The sequence below is a fragment of the Apodemus sylvaticus genome, chromosome 1 (assembly GCF_947179515.1).
Source record: "Apodemus sylvaticus chromosome 1, mApoSyl1.1, whole genome shotgun sequence".
NCBI lineage: Eukaryota > Metazoa > Chordata > Mammalia > Rodentia > Muridae > Apodemus > Apodemus sylvaticus.
This window is the reverse complement of record NC_067472.1, coordinates 87,540,788-87,558,679: the sequence shown is the minus strand read 5'-3', so window position 1 is coordinate 87,558,679 and position 17,892 is coordinate 87,540,788. Positions and strand designations below refer to the sequence as shown.

At 46.5% G+C, this 17,892-nt stretch overlaps 1 protein-coding gene across 1 annotated transcript in view; it reads right to left on the bottom strand.

Annotated features, from left to right (window-relative positions):
- Positions 1 to 607: 607 nt before the first annotated feature.
- Syt17 (synaptotagmin 17) overlaps positions 608 to 17,892 on the bottom strand; it is a 68,783-nt gene continuing 51,498 nt past the window's right edge. Inside the window, exon 8 of the mRNA XM_052200540.1 lies at positions 608 to 1,925. Coding sequence (XP_052056500.1) covers positions 1,729 to 1,925 — 197 coding nt within the window. The 3' untranslated portion in view covers positions 608 to 1,728. The remainder of the gene's footprint in view (positions 1,926 to 17,892) is intronic.

The window sequence follows — 17,892 nt, the reverse complement described above, 5'->3', positions numbered from 1 at the left end:
TAAATCTTTTAAAAAAGTTTAAAAAAGAAGACTACAAGACTACAAGACCAGACCCGCTGCCTGGAAGGAGCAGAACCCAGTGGAGCTGCCTGGAAGAGACCAACTCTTCACGTGGGAGGGGCTCCCTCTGACCAGCTTTTGTGAGCTGTCCTGTGCTGGGGTTGGCTTTGTGATGCAGCCATCTTTGAGCCACTTCTGTTCCTGTAAGTAACTGCTCACACATACTAAATATCCCCAATTATACTCATTGGTTTGCCAAATTAGACTTTGGTAGTATCTGTACTTTAGTCTGTTGTGGGCTCCTTATCTGGGGTAAATAAGACATATGTGTTAGATTTCTCCAGGAGAAGTCTTGTCACAGAACACACCCATAGACACATGAACACACCACACACACACACACACACACACACACACATGCACACACCACACCCTACAGTAGGATTACAGATGCTTTTGTCGGGCCTGTCTTTTTACATGGGCACTGGGGATCCAACAGCAAGCATCTCACTAAGTCACCCTTATCTCTGGCTGGATTGCCTCATTATGCATACCAGCAGCCCAGCACCTTCCCAACTTCTGTCATGAACAAAACAGATAACTCCAATGCATGTCACAAATAAATAATCTTTTATTTCAACAACAGATAACTCCCCATCACAGAGGACAATACGCTGTGGAGAAAGATACAGAAGCATCCCATGAGGGAAGAATCTATTCTAACGTCACTAAAGCCTTAGCACATGAGACATGACTGTGGTGCACACACAAACACAGAAGGATCACTGGAGTCTGGTCAAGGGGAGAGGCCATGGAAGAGGGATGTGACATCATTCTCATTCCCATGCTAGACCCCCTGATGGGTCACAGCCACCATGATTCAGTCAGACATGTTACCTTTGCTCTATCATAACCCTATTTATAGACACACATGAACTATAGCTACCTCAGGTGGGGCCTCTGATGCGTGAGAGGACATGGGGTAAACTTGAATTGGATAAAAGGCAGAGGTAAGGGAGCTTCGTGGATAGGGGCCCTGGCCACCACCTTGCTATCTAATGGGATGAGTAGGCACACGTGTACTCACCCGTGAGGGCACACTCACAATAACACACCACCCACAGGAGTCCCAGAAATAAGCTAACACAAGGACAAAGTAGGTGAGCCTGGGTTTCTGACACAGGGTCTTTTGTCACCCTTTGGTCTCTCCAAAGAGTCTAATCTATTTATCATATTTGCTAAGGAGAAAATAAAGATACTTACACTGTTGGAGAAAGGGTGGAGAGCCCAGGAAACAGTGGCCTGTTCAGAAGTTTCCTGGAAGATGTGGTTTCGAAGTGGGGAAATCAAGCACCCCCACATATCAGCTGAACTTGTGGTAAACTGAGTCAGGCTCTTCCTAGGAAGGCCTCCTTTCTCTGGCCTGAGGGTCAAAAGTTTATCTTGGGACATTGGGTTTGGACAAGAGTAGGCACTGCTACTAAGTCCCACAGCAGATCCTACCCAGCTTGTGATGTAGGCATGAATGGAGTTTCTGGAGACTTCACAAGCTTCCTCAGTGAGGGTGGCTCTTTCATGATCAATTGTCAGCCCGCTCTCAGTACCGAGAGGGCGTTGTGTATGCGCGTGCACATGTGTGAAAGTATACGTAGGTGTGGGTTGAATATTTATGTGACACATTTCTTTTCCTCTTTTTTTAACAAATGAAGGTTGCCTTCCTTACGGCGATCAGGTCACCTCCAGGGAGGCGGGAGACACGCGGTCGCACTCAGCCCGGGACCTCAGGCTATGCCATTGTTCCACAGCAGTGCGGTGAGTGTTGAGCATCCGCCGCCAGTGGTTGGATTCCGAGGGGCCGGAGGAATACTGGCCGATGACGATCCTCCCAATGAAGTCATTGCTGCTTTTCATGTTGTGACCGAACACTAGAGAGCCAGAGGGGCGTGGGCAGGCAGGGAAGAAGTGAGGAGCAGGGGAAATGGGATGGGAGGTAGGTTCGAGACACAGGTCATTAGTTCACACACTGCTCAGCGGCAAACACGGACAGGGTTGTTGCTTTGGGGACGTTGCCTCTTCTTGTGGGGGGCACACTCTTAAGCACAGCTGAGGCCCCTAAGCACTGCTGTCCTTTACCAAGTCAGCTATCTCCATATGCCAACTTTTGCACTGAATGCTTCATTTTTGAAATGTGCCACCCACAATATGCAACTGTAAAGTTACACCTCACTGACGTACACACTGCCTACAGAACTCTGAGTGGACAGCTCTGGTGAGACAGCAAGCTGTCACTATAGTCTAGCTAAGTGGACATACCAAGGTTTTTTGTGTGTGTTCCAAGTCAATATACATTGCCTATGTGCGCACTTGCAGAGACCAGAAGAGGACGTCATGTCCTGCTCTGTCATACTCTTCCCTATTTCCCTGTGAAGGGTCTCTCAGTGAACCTGAGACAGACTGATGAGCAGCAAGCTCAGTGATCTTCTTGTCTCTGTTCTCCCAAAGCACTTGGGTTGCAGGCCTTTGTATTCAGCCATGTTCAGCTTTTCATAGAGTATTGGGGATCTGAACTCAAATTCTCATGCTTGCATAGCAAGCACTCTTACCCACTGATCCATATCTCCAGGGTCAAACAAGAATATCTCAACAGCAGTATTGTTGATATCATGGTCTGAAAAATACTTTACTATAGAGACGTGTCTGGTGATGTGATTAGTAGCATTTCTGCCAGTTACCTACTAGATGCCAGTAGCAGCATCCTCCCAGTAGCAGCATCCCTCAAGAAGTGACAACCCCAAATGTCTCTTGGCATGGTAGGCAGTCAATCTAACACAAATGAGAGTAACTAGGGTTGGACTAAAAGGATAGACATTCTTGGGACTCAAGCAAGCAAGGGTGATTATTAATCTCAGCTGTCAACTCTGAAGAATCTAGCATCACCTTGAGAGACTGGCTCCTGAACATGCCTATGGAGGGTTATCTTGTTTGGAATCATTAAAGTGGGAAGACCCGCCCACTTTGGGTGGCACCATTCCCAAGGCTTGGGTCTTGAATTATATGGAAAAGGAGAAAATTTGCTGAACATATTGATTACTGTTTCTTGACCAGTACCCAATGTAATCAGCTCCCTCAAACTCCTTCAGTCTTGACTTCCTACCATGATGGACTATACCAGAATTGTCAGCCAAAATACATCCCCCGCTTTTGTTTTAGGTTGCTTTTGTCAGGTCACCTTATCACAGCAAACAGGAAAAGTACTATGACATAAGGTAAACTCTCTTATGCCTCCCTTTCCCCATTTAGTCGAGACTATTCTCACTTTATCTTGAAAGTTAATTCATGATGAAGATGCAATGATGTGTATAGGGCTCCCTCCTGGCACACAATGGCAAGTGATGTATTATTGTTTTGATCCTAAATTTCTGTCCATTGACCTTATTTAAAAAACATTTCCTCTTTTTCTCACAGTGAAGGTAAGTTCACTGAGAGAAATGGCAGTGTAGTTTCTTCCATGCCTTGTCACATCTGTCTCTCAGAAGGATTCCCTGTTAATTCCAATGCAAGCTTAATTAGTTAGTGTCTTTGAAACCTAATGAGATGGTTGGGCTGATTTATCTTCCTGGCCAAGTATAACCTCATTCTTTATCTGTGTGTAGATAGTTTAAGTGTGCTGTCTCACTAATGGGGAAGCAGGCTGTGCCTGTGCTATAAATGAAAGGCTAAAGAATGGGAAATAACACAGATTTGCCCAGCATGAGCCAAGCAATGGCAGGCTAGATCCTGGGAGGGGTCCTGATTATCAAACAAACCAGCTCAAATCTAGAGCCCCAAACAGAGCTTGCATGCTAGTAGTCAGCCTCCATTCTCCCTTGTGGGGTTCACATAGAGAATTCCAAATGATAACCAGTGGGGGCTGGGAAAGGAAAAGTGCAACCACAAAATCCAGAACACCATCCAACATCTGAAAACCAAAATACCCATTGAAACAGGGCAGGAGAAACACGATGCTTGCTCAAGGGTGTCTGATCCTTGCCAGCTATTGGGGGGGGGCCGCAATTGGAACATGTATACTTTTTATACAGCTGGTAATGAGCTTGGGGGCCATAGATAGACCTCATTACATGAAGGTCCCTTATGACAGGGTAACAGTTATAATGGAATCTTGGCTTAGTAAGGAAATTGGTAAGGCGGTGCACCAAAAAAAAATTTTTTTTTTTTTGTAGATACAGTCAAGACATTTTAGAACCATGATTAGTAAGGAACGTATGAGGCTTGATCTTACTACCAAAGCTTATGCCTACAGTCCTAGCATGTAAGAGGTTGAGGCAGGAGAAGTCACGTGTCAACCCTGACTAAGCTATAGACTGAGTCCCATTGCAGGAATTCCAAAGGAAAAGGTGACCCCACACAGAAGCATCCCTCAATTGAGCATAGGTCCTGTATCCTGGAGAAAGGTTTTAAGGAAGGAAATCTTGGGGTGGGGAGAAGGTTCAATTAAGTGCTTATTTGTATAAGCATGAGGACCAGAGTTTAGGTCCATAGCATCCACATAAACATTCCTGTGTGCTCCCTGAACCCAGCCTTGCTGGACTGGCGAACTCCAGGTTCACAAAAAATAAGGTGAAGAGAGATTGAGGAAGACACCCAGCCTTGACTTTTGGCTTTACCATACATATGTACACACACATACAAATGAATATGTATGTGCGAGCACAAACATATACTCACACACATGCACACAATATAGAAAGAGACACAGACACAGAGAGACAAAGGAGAGACAGACAGGTAGAGGAAACAGAGAGACAGAGAAAGACAGAGAGAAGCAAGGAAAAATTTAAACACTCTCGTGTAATGAAGACTAAGTTGGTTCAAAATAAAAAGCAACTTGTGACCCAGCACATCTGCTCTAAGAATGTGTCCCACAGCACATTTGCAGAGCCAGATACAGATAAATACATACAAGGATATTTTATACAGTAGGAATTGACAACATAAAGTTTCCAAGACAAGTACATCCCTCCACCTATTTTTGCAAATAAAGTTTTCTTGAAATACAGCCAAACCCATTTGCTTACATAATGATGACTTTGTGCTGCAAGACAGGGTTGAGATCTTAGTTTGTTTGGGTTGCTATGGGAAAGCGCCATAACCCAGGCGGCTTGTAAACAACAGAAATCTATTTCTCATGGTTCTGAAGACTGGGTGGCACAAGATCAAGACGGAGTGTAGTCTCTCAGTCAGCTTTTTTGTTTATTTATTTTTTTCCGTTTTTTCAAGACAGGGTTTTCCTGGTTGTCCTGGAACTCACTTTGTAGACCAGGCTAGCCTTGAACTCATAGAGGTTTTCCTACCTCTGCATCCCAAGGGCTGGGACTAAAGGCTTGTGCCACCACCCGCCAGCTGAGATGGCATTTGTGTACTCACACACTGGGAGGGTTAAGTCAGTTCTCTGAGACCTCTTTCATCAAGCCATAAATCCCAAAAGTGAGTGCTCTGCCCCCATGACTTAACCATGTCCCCACGAAACCACATCCTGACAGGATTACACTGGGAGTTAAGGCCTCAACATCTGGATTTGGTGGCATGTGTGATGGTGAATATGTAAGCCACAAAATGTGTTCAAGATACATTTTATAGCTTAGATGAGCCTTCAAATAAATATTCACTACCTGATCCTTCCTAGAAAAAAATGCCAACTGACATGTTAGGACACTGCATGCAAGGACAGTAATCAGTGGAGATGAGACTTTTCTCATGAAGAATCAGGAAGCTACTAACATCCTGCCTGCCTGTCCCCCAGCCACACCGGAAGCTACTCCTGGCTTCTGTGGAACTCGTCCCACATTGGGCACCATGGCTCCATATAAGAGGGGCCTGGAGACTTGGGATCAGCTACTCAGGGGCTTGCCCTGTGCCTGTGCAGCCAAATCCACAGAATATCCCAGACGACAAGGCTCGAGACAGCTGCCCCAGTTGCTAGAACTTTGAGCATGCTGCCACTCACCACTCTGGGAATGTTACTGTCCCATTGACTCCAGTGACGGAGGATGGCTGGACTGAGTCTCTCTCAGACTTTGCCCCATTTGCCTGACTAGGTCTGTCCAGGCAGCTATGATAAATTGCTAGAAATTAGGCAGCTTGAAAACACCAGAAACTCGTTTCTTATAATTCTAGAGGATGGGAAGTCCAAGACCGAGGGGTAACACATTTGGAGTCTGGTAATGAGGGCTTACTCTCTGTGAAGATGGCACCTTCCTGCTTTACTCTTGATGGTATATGGAGGAGGGGTGAAGAAACTCTCTAAGACCATGGAGTCCAATCCTGAGAGTGGAGCCCAGTCACCTAACATCCCCTGGGGGTCCCATTACACTTTCTAATAGCTCATTTGCACCTGTGTCATTTACTTAGAATATGCTTTGTAGATGCCAATACCAAGAGTGGAGAGGAGCACTAATTAAGCTCTGATGGTATATAATGCCATGGGATCTAAATGACTGCTGGAAATGAGACAGGGCCTCATATTTAAAATGAATGGGGCATCTGCAAAACACACAGTCCACCGAACTGTCAAGAGAGCCTTTCTCTGGAGGGAAATTCTACTTTTTGTGTTATATAAGTCTATAAGAGTTTGAACTTCATGTAACAAGCACATATTATGTTGGAAGAAAGCAAAAACAGCCGTTATTAGAGAATCCACAACTAAATTGCCAGAAGGGAAGGAAAGGAAACGGAAGCATTATAGCCTACGCTTCCCAGCCCAGTTTGCAAAGTAACTTGGCTGGTGAATTATTAGGCCTGGAGAGGCGGGAGCTCTCCCGGTGATTCAGCCCTGGGAGATGGGAAGGCCGCCTCTATGGCCATCTGAAGTAACTGGCAGGCTCAGGCACTTGCAAACTGCATAGCAAAGTTATGCAGTCCTGATGGTCTGTGGAAAAATACACAATTTCGAATGCAAATGTTAAGTTGAGGTTGAATAAAGTTAATGGCATTGAGTGTAAAAGCAGTGGGAGAAAAGTCCAGAGATGATGTCACCACAAATTCCTAGTTCTGTGTCACTGCAGAGAACAGAGACTTAGGATTAGAGGCTAGGTGTGGTGGCACATGCCTTTGATCCCAGCATGCAGGAGGCAGAGGCTGGTGCATCTCTGTGAGTTCAAGTCCAGCCTGGTCTACATAGTGAGACCCTCTCTCAAAAACAAAAACAAAACAAAGATTAGAATGTAGCCTGCTGGGGCATCCCTGTAATCCCAGCCTGAATGTGTCTGAGGTAAGAGGATCAGAAGTTTAAAGTGAGTACAGACAGTGTCTCAAACACAAACACAAAAGAAGCCAGCATAGTGCCGGAGACAGTGGGGTGGATAGCCCTGCTCCACCACTGGTTGTTTAAGGAACCAAATCCTATAGCTAGTGAGTGACCTCGCTCACAGTATTGAAGCAGAGGAAAGCAACTCCTTTTAACCAGATCCTTATGTTCCTTCTCCCTTCAAATCTTCTTTGCTGGTTATCGTGGAACATGCATGTGAAAGCAAACATTAATGTATTACTGTAACACACACATACATACACATGTATACAATCATATATACATACATACTCATGCACACATGCACACATACATGCACACTCTTCTAACTTGCCATTCAAAATCAATTTCCCAGAAGCCTGTGTAACCCAGACTCATAGGCAGATATCACAAACTCCGTGTGTGCACCATGAGGAATCCTTGGGCCCTCTCCAAGGACCTGTTTACATTTCATGGGTTTTGTGGGCCTCAGTGTGGCAGTAAGAAGATGGTGGGACCTTTAAAAGGCAGAGCCCAGGGCAGGTGTCTAGGTTATGGGCTCCTGTTTTCAGAAGGGAATAGAGTAGTGCTCAGGGGGCCCTGGGTAGGTGCTGCAAACGTGGGTCATTATGGAAGAGTAAGCCTGAGCTCTCAATTTTCATCTTGCCAACTGATCCCCCAACCCTTGATGTCTTATTGAGATCTTTAATAAGAGACAAAAAGTTGGGCCACTCAATCTTAACTTTCAGCCTCTCTGTGTATTAAACAAACCTCTTTTCTTTAGAATGTACCCAGCGCCTCGGGTATTTTGCTAGAATAATGGAAAATGAGCTAATAAGATTGGTCATCTCTTTCCCCATCTGAAATAATATAGATGAATGTAGTGCCAGGTGATGATTGGATAGCTACAAGGATGCAAACAGGTAGAATAGAATGAGGGCATCCAGGGGAGGGAACATCAGCTCTCTATAGAGAGATGGCAATTCACTCTGCCATGATTCCTTTGTATGATTATGACTCTCCATCTATAAGAAAGCTCAACACTCCATTGTGTGTCAATGGACACATGAAAAGTTCTGTTTCAACCACAGTGAAAGCATAAGGGGAAAGGGTTCACTAGGGGAATTCTTTCCTTAGGCCGAGTCCTTTAGCCCATTCCGTGGCTGATCAGAGCAAGCCTCTGAACCACACAGATCTCAAGCATCTTGAAGCTGCCCTCTGTGGACAGCACGCTGAAATCTGGCTTCCTTCCTCAGGCACTGAATAGACCCCACCCACACCCTGCCCCATGGAGTCCACCTTCTGGAATTTTAGACCCAATTTATCTCTAAAGAGTTGTCAACCAAACTGAGGACTTCTGGGGTGCCATAGCAAGTCGATTCAGAGAAATGAAGTTGGCAAGAAAAAGAGGGCACCTCCTAGACTCCACAGTCAGGCTCTGAGGGGCAGTGAAGATGCCCTTGCTTTATTGAGCATGTAGGATGTGTTAACCTCACACTGTGGACATTTGGGCCTAATCAGTCTATGATGTGAAGAGTCAGTCATCCTGAGAGAGGTAGGAGGCTAGTCAGCAGTCTGCATTCTGTTCACTGAAAGCTAGTAATACGAGAGAGAGAGAGAGAGAGAGAGAGAGAGAGACAGAGACAGAGACAGAGACAGAGAACAGAGAGGCACAGACAGAATAGGGAGAGAGACAGAGGAACATAGAGAGAGGGAGGGAAGAGACAGAGAGTCAGAGGGAGAGAGATGAAAGAGAGAGTGAGAGAGGGGGGAATAGAGAAGAGAGACAAACATGGTGGGGGAGAGAACCCATTCACCCAATTCACATCTGGGAAAACTGAGGTCCAGTGAAATAATGAGAAATCTCTCTGGGGTCCAGTCAGAATCTAGCTATCTCAAACCAGCTGTGCTAGCTCAAGCATCCCATGTTGACACTTGCTATGAAGATGAATTTGTTCTTTTCTGCTGGAGCTAAATTCCTTTGGTTGCTAATTTCCTTTGCCAAGGCAGATGGTTCTAGAAGGGAAGCTGGATGCCTTCAAATATGGGTGTGATAAACACTACAAATTAAAACGGGGTGGTCCTCTGCTTTTTCAGGGAGGACAGGCTCAGTTTCCTCCTGTGTATGCTGGGTCATAGGTAATTACAGGTCTTCTTCCATGTCCCCAGACCAACTCGGCACCTGCAGTGCAAGCTTAGGCCTGCAGCACAGCACAGGCCCACTGCAGACCGTGTGTGGGTCCCTAACACGTGCATACACTCGGAGGCCCACCTCTTGGGTGCTGGAGTAAGCTGCCTCCCCATTTCTATAAAAAAAAATGTGGTCAGCTAGCAAGACACATCCTGGGTTATTTTACGACCATGGGGTCAGGGAGGGCCTGCATTTCAGGGTGTTTGAGAGTTAACCCCAGAGAGACCCACAAGGTCTATGCATCTGATTCCCCTGACCCTTGCACAGCTCACTTCTGCATACCCCAACGAGTTGATCCCTCATTATCTTTACTTTCCACAAAATACTGTCAGAAGCAAGTGCCCCTCGCTTTGCTCTTTCTGAAGTCAACAAGCTGGCGAGGCTTGTCCTCACAGTGAGTTCCCTCAGGAGGCTGGAGACATAGCTCATGCAGGAAGACTTGGGCTCGGTCCTTGTAAAGAGCACTATGGTGGCATGTGCTTGTGATCCCAGAGCTGGGGAGGGGGAGGTGGGCAGGTCCCTGTGGCTTACTGACCTGACAGCCTAATGTAACCTAAAAGCCCCTGGGTCTCAGTGACAGACTTTGTCTCAAAAATCAAGGTGGATAGCTTCTGAGGAATGGCAGGCAGGGTTGACCTCTGGCTTCCAAACACTGAAGCAAACATATGTATAAACACACATGTGAGCCCCTCCGCCCCCACATATACCAGTTCTATCTAGCCTCTTTCTAAGTCTCAGTTCCCATACTAATAAATCCATGGGCACATGCAGGATTTTGTGCCGTGTCAGATGCTGGTTCACTAGGCTGAGGCAGAGAGCCCTTGCTGGAGAGATTTCACCATGACTGGCTGCTTTCCAAGCCTTCCTGGCTCCATTCCGAGTCATAGCAGTCACTCAGGCAGATCTGTTTTCCTTCCCCTTTTTCATTCCCACAGCCATAAGGACAGTGTGGTAACCACACTTTGACCACTGAGAACCAGCATCGCTGACCCTGACCTCTGCCATCCAGTCACTGGGAAACCGCTTGATTCACAGCCCTACTGGCAAGGGACAGTTCCTACCCCCACTTTGCAGATGGGGCATCCAGGGCTCAGAGGTAGAAATGGGAAGCTAGGCACCACTGTCCTTTCCTTACCTGGCCCCTCCTCCTCCTGAACCTCCTCCCAGAGGCAGAGGACAGGGCTGGGGAGAGAACTCAGTCAGCAAAATGTTCCCCACACAAGCCTGAGGACCCGAGTTCAGTCTCCAGAGTCAGGCATGGGTGCACACCTGAAACCCCAGTGATGGGGAGTTGGAGACAAGTGGATCTCTGGGACTTGCTGTGAACTGTTCTATCCAATCTACAAGCTCCAAGGTATGTGAGACACCTGTCTCAAAAACTAAGTGGGGCGTGAGCCTATGTGAGCCTCTGGCCAACACATAGACATACACACACATACTCTCTCTCTCTCTCTCTCTCACACACACACACATACACACACACACTCTCTCTCTCTCTCTCTCTCTCTCTCTCTCTCTCTCTCTCTCTCTCACACACATACACAGACTGTCTGTCTGTCTGTCTGTCTCTCTCTCTCACACACTCTCTCTCCCTCTCTCTCTCACACACATACACAGTCTGTCTATCTGTCTGTCTGTCTGTCTCTCTCTCTCTCACACACACACACTATACAGAGGCTCCTTGATTTATGATGCTTGTGTCACAGTATACTTATCATAACTTAGAACAACCCGGGGGGGGGTTGTTTTAGTTCACAATTCCACGATACAGTCTAATACAGGGAAGTCACCATGGCCGGATCCAGAAGCAGGGCCGTTCACACCCAGCATCAAGAGCGGAGGGAAGCTAGTGCTTGCATGCTAGTGCTCAGTTCACAGTCTCCACTCACAAGGCTCAGAAAGTCCTTCTTAGGGAATAGTGCCACCCACAGTGTGCACAGTATGAGGCGGGGTCTTCCAACATCAATTAACAGAATCAAACCTCCCCGCCCATGGGCAATACCTCACGGGGACACTCAACCTAGGTAATTATAGAATTCGTCAAGTACATAATTAAAACTAACCAGAACAGATGGTTTATCAATTAGATCTCTTCTCCTTCCTTAAGAAATGGAAACCAAGATTAAGACTCTTCAGCCCCTCTGGACCACTTCTTTGTGCATCTGTGTGGAGCCTGTGGAGCCTGTGGAGCCTGTGTCTGTTAAGATGTCATATTAAGATGACATGCAAGCTGAAACCCACTTTCAGATCCTGGTGTGAATAACACCATTTTTTGGAAGCGTCTGAAGGTGTAACTATAAAGCAATGCTTTTGCTTTTACATGAGCCTCCAAAATTTATACATTGGACTGACAACCATCTCTGCCTATTTGTTCCAGAGATGCTGGCAGGGCTTTGGGGAAAAACGTTCTCTACCAAGAGTCTCCATGGCTAGTCACAAGCTGATGCTTTAGGGGACCAAGGAATTATGTCTTCCTCACTTAGCCACCTATTGCTTCAGAGAGATTCTGTTAGTAGTTAGACCCGGGGGACTTTTGTGGGTGTTTTCCAGATGTACCCCAGGTGAGTCTCATGTTTCAGGCTCTGTGTAGAATAAAAATTGCAAGTGGACTGAGCTCTTTGATGGGCTGCGTAAAGGGACCTATTATGGTCTGATCTTCCAACTTGATAGAACCAGGATGTCTAAGACCTTTGTAAGCACACTTCTGGTGTATCTGAGGGTATTTCCAGAGATGATAATGAAGGTTATGATATCATCAATAGATTAATATTTTGATTGAGTCTTAATATGGTGGATTTATGGAGATGTGGCAAAAGTAGTAGTTAGGGCCTAGTTGAAGGACATGGGCCATGGTAGGATGAGGGGTGTTGTGGAGCTAACCTTGCTGCCTTCATGCACTCCCATGTTACTCTGCTTCCTGTCTGCCAGGAAGAAGTTCCTCTGGCACAAAGCTAGAAACAGAAGCCTCTGAAACAGTGTGGCCAAACCTTTCTCCTCCCAAGCTGCTCTCTCGGGTATGGGCCACAGCTTTGCAGTAGTGACTGAATAGCAGCTGCCCCTGTTCTCTGTCGTCACTGGAGTAAACCTCGGTGAGCACAGCAGCCCTCACACTGCCTTTAACATTCCCTCCCACAAGGCAACGAGGAATGTGCTCATCGGAAGTTCACCTGTTCCCAATCGAGTAAGTCATTTCTCCCCTGGAGGAGAGGGCAGATGGCTGGAAGATTGTGTGCAGAGGTGTTACTTTAGGCCAGAGTGAACACACTGTGTCCATAAACAATCAGATTTCGAAGATTTTTAAGCTCTCTGCTGAAGTGATCCAACCATGCTGTTGAAGGAGAAAGCAACCATAGGTAGGTGTCCACAAAGGAGACATAACTAGGCTTCAATAAAACTTTACTTGTAAAATGAGAAGTGCGCCTGATTTGGACTATGGGCTGTTGTTTGGTCTCAAAGTGTGAGCCCCAGACCATAGCATTAGCACTGGTCTGGATCTGAAATGGCCTCCAAAAGCTAAAACTTGGCTGCCCGAGATGCTACTGGGAGGTGGTGGGTCCTTTAAGAGGCAGAGCCTCATAGGAATAAGTAGGTCATTGGGGCTATAAACCCCTCTTTTGAGAGGTGGGGAGAAAAGCACTTCATACATATGCACTGTCTGGCCTATGAACCCTTGCCACATTAAGCTGAGAGATAGAATCCTAATAAAAATACCCAGAGACCTCGATCCCTGTCTTTCGAATGGCTCCTTGGTCTTCCTTTTTGCTAAGCGTTGTTTCGATGGCCCAGGCTGTTACAAACCTCTCACTTCAAAGGATAAAACCCTTATCAGTGTTTCTCTTTTAAGGTGGTATAGACACACGATGTAGCTTTAAGATAAAAGTGAAGGTTACACGCTGTTAAAATTCCTTTGAGGAACCCATAAGATGCCTCAGTGGGTAAAGGCACTTGTGGCTGAGTTTGATGACCTGAGGTTGATGTCATACCACTGAAGGAGAGAACCAGTTCCTGCAAGCTGTACCCCAAGCATTGTCTCTGCACATGCCCCCCCTACCTCTCTCTCTCTTTGACACACACACAACTATGTAAATGTAATAAAAATGTTTAAATGCCTTTGAGGCTTCTGAACCATCCCTTTATGCCTTCTGTGTGGAGACTCCTTTTCAGATATGGGTGTGGCTCATACTATCAAGAAGGAAGGAGCGGCTTAAACCCTGTTCTTTCCTGCTTGTCCTCTGTAATTGTTCCTTATTCTCAGTCTTCACAGGTCACCGTGGCATTTGTTGTGGATCAAGGTGTGGATGACTGGGAGGTGGAGTTGAGTCTTACCTTGTGTTTTGGGGTAAAGCTGGGGTAGAACTAGATGACCTACTTATTATAATTTATCATAATGTTTATCATAATGCTAATCACCTATGAGAAACTTGTGAGTGAGAAAAATAGACAGAAGGATGCCCAGGTACAGGGAATGGAAAGAGCAAGTTCCAGTCAGTGTATACATTCTGGACATTAGTAAGAGTCATAGAGAGCGTGCGCGTGCGCACGCACATACATACACATACACACAAGCACACACACACACACACACACACACACGCACGAGTATACACATATGAGCACACAAACACAAACATACACATGCACACGAGCACACACATACAAACACACACACACATACACATGAACACACACACACACACACACACACACGCACACACGAGTACACACACATGAGCACACAAACACACAATCATACACATGCACACATGAGCACACACATACAAATACACACACATACACATACACACATACACACGAGCATACACACACATATGAGTACACACAAATGAACACACAAACACACAAACATACACGTGCACACATGAGCACACACACACAAACACATACACAAGCACATTCCTATAGGAAAGCAACAATAAACTGTCCAAAATGACTTCTTTATGTAGGTGAAATTTGAGACTCTTACTTTCTATTCTAGTCCTCCCTTCTTATGGTTGCCATATGTGTGTGCACATAGTTTTCCTTTTAATAATATAAATTTTATTTTTTGTAAATATCACTAATATATAAATATGATAATTACTATTTACAGAAATGTACAGTAATAAATACATATAAAATATAAATGATATGAATAGTGCATATGTATGTACTCATGTGTGTACATACATATGTGTAATTTGTGTATGTGCATGCATGTGGGTGAGTATGTAGGGGCAGATGTGTGTATGTGTAGAGACTAGAGGCTGACCTCAGATGTCATCCCCAGTCACCTTATATTTTAAGACTTGCCAGGTGAGCCCCAGAGCTCCACCTTTCTTCACCTCCCCAGTGCTGCAGTGTAGGTAGTGAAAAGTCTAGAATTTTGGTTTCTTTAAAAAGCACAGAAATATAAAAAATATTTTCTTAATTTTAACCCCAGGTGTAGAGATGCGAGGCTGCTCTGGTCTGCCTCCCACCCTCCTCCTCCTCCCCCTCCTCCTCCTCCTCCCTCCTCCTCTGCTGGCCCTCGGTCCACCTGCCTCAGCTGCAGCAGCCGGCCAACAGGATTTGTTTGCAGAGGACATTTCCGTTTGCACACATGTTTATAGGGAATGGAGACAGGAAAAATGGAAGGTAGGCAAAATCCACAAAGAGGAGCAGGCAGCTAAGGAAAACTGCTCCAAGGACAGTAACCCAGCCCCAGCCAGGGCAGGCAGAGGCCCCCAAGCCCCGCCCCTCCCTGTGCCAATCTATCCTTCTGGACTTCTGCCAGAGGTCACACCCCGGACAGATCCCAGCTCCAGCCCAGTGTGTCTCAGCCTCAACAGCACTGCCATTGACCCTGGAACCTTCCCCCTTTTCAGGCTGCTGTACATTGCTGGGTGTTTAGCAGTATCTCTGGCCTCTACCAGTACACTAGCTGCCTGTAGCATCCCCTGGTCTGTGACAAACTAAAAATGACACCAGACATCTGCTAGAGGGCTAGGTTAGTCCCAGCTATGGACCACATGTCTGAATTAACAGGTCCTCTGAGCATCCCAGGCTACTATTAGGCATTTAGTGATGGGACCCCCCTCATTGACTCTGACCCTGAACTTGGAGGCAAACTGTTCTCAGGAAGACCAGAGAGGAAGCAGGGCAAGCTGTGTGAGGCACAGAATAACTCTGCTATTTGCTGGCTGCAGAGAAGGCGGTGTGATCCTCACAGCCCGATGGCCAATCTCCCTGGCCTGCACAGCTGGACTACATTTCCCAGACTCCTCTGCAGTGATATGCATTCCTTCCACATTCCTTTTCTTGGTGTGAAATCTCTCCACTTCCTGTCCCTCTTTGGCTCTCTTGTCCCTATTGAGCCAAGTGGCTGGAAATGAAAGGCAGAAAAGCCTGAGATCATGGCAGAGCCCAGGAGCCTGGGTCACAGCTCCACATGGAAGCCACTCATGGAAGGAGCCCCAGGACTGCTGTGCTGGAAAGAAGCAAGCCTTCTGTTGCAGCAAAGCACGGAGCCTCATGTAGAGGCTGACCTACTGCCGCAGCTGCCCTTCCCTTAAATATACCCACCCTCTAGCCTTTCAGTAAGTCATTTGAACTCCCTGGGCATCGCCCAGCCATGAAAAATGGGCTGATAACAGCACAGACGGTGCACCCCTCATTCAGACATGCAAACTCTCACACTTTGAATACAGACGTGATGGAGAATGTCACACCACGAGATCTTGTTTTATGCAAAAAGTTGGGACACATTATATCAAAATCCCTTTAGACTGTGTGTATAAGAGATATATGAACATATGAAAGATAAATGAACATCGTGTTTAGACTTTTGTCTTATTCCCAAGATAACTCATTATGAATATGCAAATAATAAAAGAATCTGAGACACTTCTGGTCCTAGGCATTTACGCAAGTGGCACATACTTTATCTGGTCATGATGAAGTTCACTGAGACGGTGTTAGAGTGTCCAGGCCAGGCACTATGTACTTTATAGAGGTTGGCTAAACTACTGTAGGACCACAGTTCCTGTTGCTCTGTTAAGCGTCCCCTGACCTCCATTTTGGTTTCTTATCCATCCTTGCTGAGTAAACTTGGAAACATCCCTAAACATCCCAGGGATTCAACTGGATTCTAGGAACACTTTTTCCCCCTTTCAAGTACTAGGGATTGAACTCAGATCCTCATGCACTCTAGACAAGCAATCTGCCACGTAGCCACACCCCCAGACCTTTGTTTTCCTTTACTTTTTTTATTTTGAAACAGGATTTCACTAAGTTGCTCAGACTGGCTGTGAACTCACTCTGTACCCCAGGTAGGCCTTGGATTTTTCCATCTTCCTCCTGTGTTAGCTGGGATTGCAAGTCAGGTCTAGCTAGGATACTTCTCGTAACAAGGGGCAGGGACACTCTCATTTGAGCATAGGGTTATCCAGGCACATGTGAGGTGTCCTGCCTCTCCTCACTCAGAGGCCACTAAGAGGTCAAGGGTGGCCTCAAATCCATGCAAAGGGAACTCACCCACAAAGCACCTACAGATTCCTGCAGACTCTAATGCATTAAGCAAGATGAGGGCCATCTCATGGCAGACACATGGTAGTACTTTGGCCGCCAGGTCTTGTGTCTGTTAGCCTAAAGGACCTACCACAAAGTCTCAAGTCCCTCCTGTGGCCAGTGTGGGATGCCCACCGATGAAGCCTGAAGGGAAGCCTGCTCCTTTGCTTCTCAGTCACGTTCATTAGCGTATGTTCACGCGTGTTCACGCACATGAGCATGCATACTTGCAGACATGAGCAGTTGACATCAGCTGTCCTCCTCTGTCACTCTCCACATTACTTTTTGAGGCAGGGTTGCTCACTGAACCCAGAGCTCACTGACTGGTTACCAGCAAGTCTCAGGGATCCTGTCTCTAGCCCCTCAGTGTTGAGGTCACTGATGTGTGTGTCCGTACCCCATTTTATGTGGTTCTAGGGATCAGAACGCAGGTTGTCATATTTACGTGACCAGCACTTTCTCCTGAGCCCCTGCCTGTCCTCCACTCCTGAGTGTTCCCGGTAAACGACACCTCTGTCTAAGCCCCTCCGAGAGTAACCCCCATAGAAGCAGCCACATCCTGCTCTGATGCTGGGGGGCTGAGGAAGCAGAAACCCAGAGAAGTTTTCATGTCAACTTGCAAACTGGAAAAGCGAGAAAGTGACACCCACGGAGCATCTGCTCTGTGCAAAGTCCTTGTGTGCACGCTGTCTTATCCAGTCCTTCACAGAGCCCTGAGCCACATCTTTTCCAGTGCTCACAGTCTTAGGTATACAGTAGGTATTGGATAAATACTCACCTTCTACGGTCCTTACCATAGCCCTGCACTCCCTTTGTTAATTCTGATCTCTCCCTCCCTCCCTCCCTCTCTCCCTCTCCCCCCCTCAAACAAAAC